Genomic DNA, 8,195 nt, shown 5'->3' with positions numbered 1-8,195 from the left:
ATGCTCACACTTTTATAAATAGTCTCCTCATTAAACTCTCCTCAGTCACCTGGTTTGAGTGTGCCATTTGTCTCCTGCTGAGACCTAACCAGTTTGGAATTAAATAAAGGTGGTGATTAAATAACCTAATATTTGTAAAGGGTTTAGAGCAGTGTCTGGCATATAGTAAGTGCTATAGGAGTGTTTGTGAAATAAATAAATGAATAAACTCACACGTGCGCTCTCTGGGTATTTAAAACTAACTTTTTAAATTTGCCACCCTTCCTGTATTAGTCAGCATTCTTCAGAGAAACAGGACCAATACGTACATAGATACATCCTACCCATCGGATGTGTCTCTGTGTGTGTGTGTGCACATATGTGCACATGAAGACATTTATTCTAAGGAATTGTTCAGTGATTATGGAGGCTGGCAGGTCCAAAATCTGCAAGGTGGGCCAGGAGGCTGACAACCCAGGGAAGTTGACGCTGTAGTTCCCGTCTCAAGACCATCTTCCATAGAAGCAGGAAGAGCCAATGTTGCAAGTGGAGTCCAGGGGAAACCCCCACTGAAGACTTCTTTCTTGCTTGGGGGAGGCCGATATTTTTGTTCTATTCAGGCCTTCAAATGATCAAAATGTGTTTGGCCAAATATCTGGGCTCCCTATTGTCTGGCCAAGTTGACACATAAAATTAATCATCACACTTCCCAATGTACACCCCCCCAACCCTCAGTTTTTGCTCACCAAAGACCCCTGCATTCACTCATTTGATGAATTCTGAACTTTTTCCTTTCATGCCCCACCTCCCATCTATCCTTCAACACATTTCTAGAACCTACTACTTCTCACCATCTCTACCACGGCCATTGTGCTCCAAGCCACTGTCGTTTCTTATGGGGATTATGTTTATAGACCCCTATCTCCTGCTCTCACTCTGACCCTCCTAGAGACTATTTTCAACAGGAAAGCTAGAGTGATTTTAAAAAAATATATAAATCATATCATGTCACTTTCATATCACTCAGGGTCAAAGCCCAGGTCCCTATAGTGGCCTGTGAGGTTTGAGATGATCACATCCCAGGTCCTCCAAGTTAACTGCATGCCTTTCTTCTCCTTGTTCAGCCTGTCTAGCCATGTTGATCTCCTTGCTGTTCCTTGAGCTTGAAGGCCATGCTCCCACCTGGAAGCCTTCACACTTGCTGCTTCCTCTGTCTGGAAAGCTGTTCCCTTGCATGCTCATGTGTCTCGTTCTCCCTTCACTGAGCTCAGTTGTTATCTCCTCAGAGAGATCTTCTCTGGCCGCCCTAACTGGAGCACTGCATTCCTCATCCTCCTTTATTTTCTTTGTTAGCATTTATCCTAACATGATATTATATATTTGTTTGTTTGCTTGTAGGCCATCTTCCCCAATAGAAGGTAACACTATGGAGTTCGAGACTTCTTGCCTGTTTTTTTTTTTTTTCACTTCCATTTTCCAATCCGTGGAATTGTGTCTAGGAACTCAATTGTAGTAGGATAGTAGGAACTCAATAAATTTGCTTGTGTGTATTTTCCTAAGGCATAAGACTAGTAATGACTTGTGCTGGTGTGCATATTAATTCACAGAGGGTTCAGAGCATGCCCTCGTGTGTTCTCTGATTTATCCTCACATCATCCTGTAAGAAGGGAAGGATGGGAATCATCATGACTCACACCTATCAGTGGAATGGGAATGTTTAGTGCTTAAGGAATTTATTGCCCTCTTTTGAAGATGAGAGTACCTCAAGAGAGGATACTGGATATACTTTTGTGTACCTCATGAGGTTGGAGGTATATATCTTGGAATTCTGTCTTGGAAGAATTTATTCATTTTACAAGCCTGTGCATTTTACTACAAGATCTGGCCAGCAACAATGTATTAAGTCAACATAAATTTTAAACATTTAGAATTCTTGCCATACTGGAAAAATTACAACTGAAAGTTGTGGTTTCAGGATTCACAAGTGCACAGGGAATGAGAGGAAGATATGTTTTCGGATATCCTCGGATACTTGTTTTCCAAACCCAGTAACCAAGGGAGTAGATTAAATTGCACAGATAACACCAGTAACCTTTTGTTGTCCTGTGAATACTGCCACATGAGTATATTGCTCCCTTCCTGCACCCTCCCTCCCCAACCACAATGATATAAATTTGGTATTTCAGTGAAAGTTTATGAACAATGTGCAAATGCATATGATTTTTTTACATTAAGGTTTTCTCAGGAGAATGATACTACATAATAAACTCGTAATTGCAAGGATATGGAACCAACCTACATGCCCTTCAACCAAAGATTGGATAAAGAAAAGATTATATATATCTATATAGATATATATAGATAGAGATACACTATGGAATACTACTCAGCCATAAAAAGGAGTGAAATAATGTCTTTTGCAGCAACCTGGATGAAACTGGAGGCCATTATTCTAAGTGAAGTAACTCAAGAATGAAAAATCAAATACCATATGATCTCCCTTATAAGTGGGAGCTAAGCTATGAGGACAGAAAACCATACAGAGTGATATAATGGACTGTGGGGACTTGCAGTGGGGAGAGGTTGGGAGGGAGGTGAGGGATAAAATATTACATATCAGATACAGTGTACACTGCTCAGGTGACAGGTGCACTAAAATCTCAGAATTCACTACTAAAGAACTCATCTATGTAACCAAAAAAGGCACCTGTACCCTCAAAACTATAGAAATTTTAAAAACTTAAAAAAATAAATAAAGTAAGCTGCATGCTGTGGCATGCCTGTAGTCCCAGCTACTAGGGATGCTAAAGCAGGATTTCTTGGGCCCAGGAGTTCAAGGCTGCACTGAGCTTTGATTGTGCCACTGCATTCAGGCCTGGGCGACAGAATGAGACTCTAACTCGAACAAACGAAAGAGAAAGAAAGAAAGCAAGAGAAAGCAAGCAAACAAGCAAGCAAAAAAAAAGAAAGGAAGAAAGAAAGGAAAGAAAGACACTCATACACTTATAATTCAGCTCTCTAATGGTAATTCTATAGTCAGCCACATACCCCAAATTACATTCTTGTAATGGGTTTATTCGTGTACAAAATATGTTGTAATTTGTTGATGCATGTGCAGCAAAATATTCTATCACATACAACAAAAATACACCTTTTACTCCCTTTTCCCTGCCCTTGAAAATGGCAACACTGTTTTGGCAGTTCAGCAGCTAAAAATAAAGTGCTATAATTAAGCAGTATTGGAATGTCTTCGTTTGACAAATGTGATGTACAATTTGAGTATACAACCATATCTTTTTCTTGGTTTTTCACAGAATAGGAAGCTCCACATCCTGAACACCTCCAGAAGATACAAATATTTGTATATATATGTACACATGTATACACTGTATATATAAAGTGCCAACAAGCCTCTTTGTCCTTGTAAGTTTGTTGCATTTCTCTTTAGTCCCTTTTTCTTTCCAAAGTCAGACTCACACCATTGGGATCTCAGAGTTCGTCAGCAGGCACCGAGCTTACCAAAGGCTGGCTTGTTGGGGTGTGGTGTTGGTGAGAGGACACGGAGCGAGCCCTTCAGACCTCGCTGGGGGACCTGGAACGAAAGGGCACTTTGGACTGGAAACAGCCACAGAGCAGGAGCCACAGGGCGCGCTGGATCTCCTGGTTGCGGAAGGCATAGATGATGGGATTGATCATGGAGTTGTAGGTGGCGGGCAGCAGGGTGGCGTAAGTGTAGACCGCCGGGTCCTCATGGCTGCCCACCACGCAATAGATGGCGAAGGGCAGCCAGCTGGCGCCGAAAGTGCCCAGCACCACAGCCAGTGTACCCACACCCTTTCTGGTGGCGGCGAGGTGGGGTGGCGCCAGGCAGTGCTGCTGCAGCGCGATCTGGTGCGCGTGGCGCCAGACCACCTGGCAGATGCGCACGTACAGGTGCAGCATAATGCCGAAGACCATGAAGAATGCGGCGGAGAGTAGCGCCACGTGGCTGCGCGCCAGCGGGCGCACCACGCTGCAGGCGGCGCGCTCTGCCAGGCAGTTCCAGCCCAGCACGGGCAGCAGCCCCAGGCCTAGGGACACGGTCCAGGTGGCGGCAAGCAGGAGGTGCACGCCCAACAGGGTCCGGCGCGAGTAATAGGTGAGCGCGTTATATAGGGACAGGTAGCGATCCACCGTAATGGCCAGCAGGCTGCTGACAGAGGCGGCGAAGGAGGCCACGAGGAAGCCCACCGTGAGCAGACTCACAGTCTCCGAGGGCACCACGTACTGGAACACAAAGTGCAAGATGAGGCCACAGCCCGCCAACAGGTCGGCGGTGGCCAGGCTGCCCACGAGCACGAACATGGGCGTGCGCAGCGCCGGGGTGGACGCAATGAGCGCCACCACCAGCGCATTTTCTCCAGCGATCACTGTCCCCGACACGCACAGGAGCACGTCCCACGGATTCACCGCTGGCAGCAGGAGTCCCGGTGGCCCAGCCGACAGCTGCGAGGACAGCTCCAGAGACCCATTAGCTCCGCCGCCGGCTCCCAGAGCCGCTGCAGCCGGGGGTCCCCATTCGCCAGTGTCCGGCCCCCCTGCTGCTGTGGCCGCCGCCGCCGCTCCTTCGGCCGCCACTACCACCACCTGGGAGTCATTGAGCGAGGCGGCGCTCGCGTTCATCGCGGCCGGATTTGCACCCTGCATAGGGAGGGAGTGCAGGCGTCAGGTGTACACTTCAGGCTGCGGGGAAACTTCCCCACGCGAAGAGCCTCCTCTCGCATTGCCCCACTTGAGTTGCCCACCCCACCCTGGGACCCCAGAGCAAATCGGGGAATCATGAGTTAAGTGCGAACCCAAAATAAACACCTGTTGAGTGAGTGAGTGAAATGCCCACGCGGACTTCTGAGTTTTTGCAGATATACACCAGGACAACATGCACTCACATGCACAAGGATCAATTCTCCAAGGGTGCCTGTATTTGCACACGCACCCGAGTGCACCAAGCTAGGAGTGTCAGCCTGGGAGAGTCCGCCCGGGTTGTGGCGGCGCGACCAGAACATCCCCATGGAGCTGGGCAGCGGAGACGCTGTCCGCGGTGCTGAAAGCGAAGTTTCTGCCATTGCGAAGCCTGGAGCGCCCTGGAGCCCAGAGACCCCTGTGTGTATAGGGGCAGCGGAGGGTCGGAGTCAAGGTTGGCTCCATTTCTCCTCTTCTGGAAAGACCTGTCCCCTGGCTATCGTTCTCCCCTCCTCTCCCCACATCCTCAAACTTCCCTGGGGAACTCGGCCACTCACCTGGGGCGTCAGGACTTCTGGAAGTCGCTGGTCATGGGCGCCGAGGCGGAGCGCCGGGCTTAGCTCCCCGCGCGGACAGAGCAGCTGCCTGCAGGAGGCGGCCGGGCCGGGGAGGAGGCAAGCGCGGGGCGCCTGTCGCTGTGCCGGCGCCGCGAGTGAGAGACACAGTTGGTGGCAGAAAAGGCGGCTGCGAGCGGCGCGCGCTGGAGATTGACAGGCAGGGCGTGGTGACGTCAGGCTCCCGGCTCCCGGTGCGAGCCCAGCACTCACTCTCCTCGCCAGCCCATCCTGTGCCCTCCCCGCCTCACTACCCCTGCCCGCAACACTATCTGAGGGTCCTAGGAGGGAGGAGAAGCCAGAGCAGCCACCTCCAGTCCAGAACTTACAGGAATGGGATGGGAGAGAGACAAGGAGAGGGAGAAAGGAGTGAAGAAGACCCTGAGACCAGGCGGCGAAGTGGGTGAGCTGGGAGGGGAGGGGTGAAGGATGAGTGGCACCTGCCGGGCAGCAAAGCCCAGCGTCAAAGATCACTGAGGGATCAGGTCAAAAAAGAAGCCCCGGAGAAAGGGGAGGTTGGGACAGGAGTGTTTGATAGGAAAGTAGCTACCTTTAAAAAAAAAAATGCCGCTCCCGAAACAGGAATTATCTGGGAAAAGAAATTCACTTTTTTAAAAATTTTATTTATTTATTTATTGAGACAGAGTCTCACTCTGTCGCCCAGGCTGGAGTGTAGTGGCCCAATCTCGGCCCACTGCAACCTCTGCCTCCTGGGTTCTAGCGATTCTCTTGCCTCAGCCTCCCGAGTAGCTGGAATTACAGATGTGCGCCACCACACCCAGCTAATTTTTGTAGAGATGGGGTTCGCCATGTTGGTCAGGCTGGTCTCGAACTCCTGACCTCGTGTGATCCACCCGCCTCGGCCTCCCAAAGTGCTGTTATTACAGGTGTGAGCCACCTCACCAGGCCTGAAGTCCAATTTTTAAAAAGGATGTTTGTGGTACATGCTCAGTTGAGTAGAGTCAGGGAAGAAATTCTGAGTTATGGGGAGCAGATAAAAGATGGATAAGACGGGGACATCTGAGGAAAACAATCTCTTCTTTTGGAGGTCGCCTGTGCAATTCCTCTCTTTCCCATTATCTTTTTTGAACTCTACACAGCAGGTTTCACTGTGATCTTTTTGGCCCATGTTTCCCAATTTCGGTAGCTGATAGTGCCCTTGGAACTTGCACTTTAATTAAAGACCAGGTCTGCATCTTGCTAGAGAAAAGGAAAACAGCAAAATGTGATTTACTTTCTTGGCTTCAGACTTTGCCCTGTTAATTGGTACCCTATAAAACAAATTACAGGACAAAAATAGTGATAACTCAGCTGCACCAGACTTCAGTAGACAGGAGTTTTATTTTCAGCCCAGATAAATCATCCTTTTGTTTTAAAGGTGTTTTGTTTTGTCAGTAAGATACGAGTATTAGTCTTCTTATTCTCTTTCTTCTTCCAGAATGTGCAATAGCTGTACTTGGGCAAGAGCTAAAATAGTTGATGCCATCTGAGGTTCTAAAATAGATGATTGCACATTGGCATGATGGCATTGCACAGAGGCCACAGCCATAATTTTCAGGGACCACACGGTCTGGGAAAAGTGAAAATTGGCAACATTTGTTGCTAGTGCTCCCCCTACTTCTCCCTGTGGACCCTTTCCTCCCTTCACTTTGCCTCTAGCTCCAAAGAGGCGAAAAAAGATACTCAGACTGTCCATGGGTTGGAGGATAAGTTTACCCTAGGTTGCTGCCTTTAAACATGACCCCCAAGTCCAGACTATTCCTGCCTCAATGCAGCCAACTTAATTACAAGAACAAAAGACATATGACAGTTCATTTCTTTGGTGCAATAGCTGATGTTGGACATAAAGTGAGTTTACACACAATTTATCCATTTGGGGAGCTTAAAAAATCCACACACCACTATTTTCTTGAACCCAAAACTTGGCTGAAGTTCTAAATTTCTGAAAAGAGCCATTTTGTGTTTCAGTACAAGATTGTCATCTAAGAGTCAAGAATGTTATTTTAGAGCTGTCAAGTGAACCGTCAAACCACTGTAATAGCATGTTAACTGAGGATTTTCCAAATGATCAGATAAAAGCCCAAGGGGAGGAGAATCCTCCTTCACGTCTAAGTATGTTCCATTTTCACATGCCACAATGTAGCAGAAAGTATGAGGTTAAAATTGAACCTACCACAGGATCTCTGAATATCCTTAGGCTCCAACATTACCAAGAATGGATTTCTCAGTGATTTCCAGAGGAAGACAACACATGTAGAATCGTGTACATAAATGCTGGTTGAGGATTTGTAGACTGACTTTGAGTGATGCCAATCTGTGGTTACCTCTCTTGGATGCTAGACTAGGTCCTGTACAGACAGAGCATGTTCTTTCAAACTCCTCCTTATCCCCCCATATCCACCCATATTTTGGAAAGTAGAAGATGGGAAAGCAAAATGTGTCTGTTTCGTCAGTTATGGATGGAAATTAGATGGACTTCTTTACTTGCCTTGCCTATAGCTACTATATAAGCACTTGCCCTTCCAATGGTCTCCTAAAGTGTTGAGCCTGTAAATCACATGAAATTTTCCACACATACCCTGGTATATGGGAGGAGATTGACACCTCCCCTGAAGCTAGATACGATCAGCCATCCTTTGCTGGGCTAGTGACCAGATCCTTTTCTGTTGAAAATTTGAACTAAGAAACACGTTAACAATGGTGAGTCAGTGTTGGGCTCTAAACATGAAAGATAGTGATAAATTAGAGCTGAACCACTTGTGTGTTGGACCTTTTGTGAAGTGTTTAATCAGAGAAAGCCAACTGCACTGGAAGAATGAAGCAGATGTGTGAAGAGGAACAGAGATGAAGAAGATCAAATGACCAAGAGGTGAAAGGAGTGAC

The 8,195-nt window shown here is 47.4% G+C and overlaps 1 protein-coding gene across 2 annotated transcripts; it reads right to left on the bottom strand.

Annotated features, from left to right (window-relative positions):
* Nucleotides 1-1,805: 1,805 nt before the first annotated feature.
* Nucleotides 1,806-5,412, bottom strand: GPR6 (G protein-coupled receptor 6). Of its 2 annotated transcripts, none has more exons than XM_055243502.2 (2): nucleotides 5,256-5,412; nucleotides 1,806-4,659 (listed from the first exon to the last, which is right to left on the bottom strand). In XM_055243502.2, exon 2 carries the CDS (start codon nucleotides 4,639-4,641, stop codon nucleotides 3,553-3,555), a length of 1,089 nt encoding a protein of 362 aa, XP_055099477.1. In that variant the 5' UTR covers nucleotides 4,642-4,659; nucleotides 5,256-5,412; the 3' UTR covers nucleotides 1,806-3,552. The 2 variants fall into 2 exon arrangements, with proteins under 2 accessions (XP_055099477.1, XP_063487211.1); XM_063631141.1 differs by lacking the exon at nucleotides 5,256-5,412 and adding an exon at nucleotides 4,952-5,059.
* Between the last annotated feature and the right edge of the window lie 2,783 nt (nucleotides 5,413-8,195).

The sequence above is a fragment of the Symphalangus syndactylus genome, chromosome 2 (assembly GCF_028878055.3).
Source record: "Symphalangus syndactylus isolate Jambi chromosome 2, NHGRI_mSymSyn1-v2.1_pri, whole genome shotgun sequence".
Classification (NCBI taxonomy): Eukaryota; Metazoa; Chordata; class Mammalia; order Primates; family Hylobatidae; genus Symphalangus; species Symphalangus syndactylus.
This window is presented reverse-complemented; position numbering and strand designations above follow the sequence as displayed.

What these genes read in the sequence shown, in the direction of transcription:
- GPR6 (XM_055243502.2), bottom strand. Translation starts at nt 4,641, where the DNA reads ATGAACGCGAGCGCCGCCTCGCTCAATGACTCCCAGGTGGTGGTAGTG.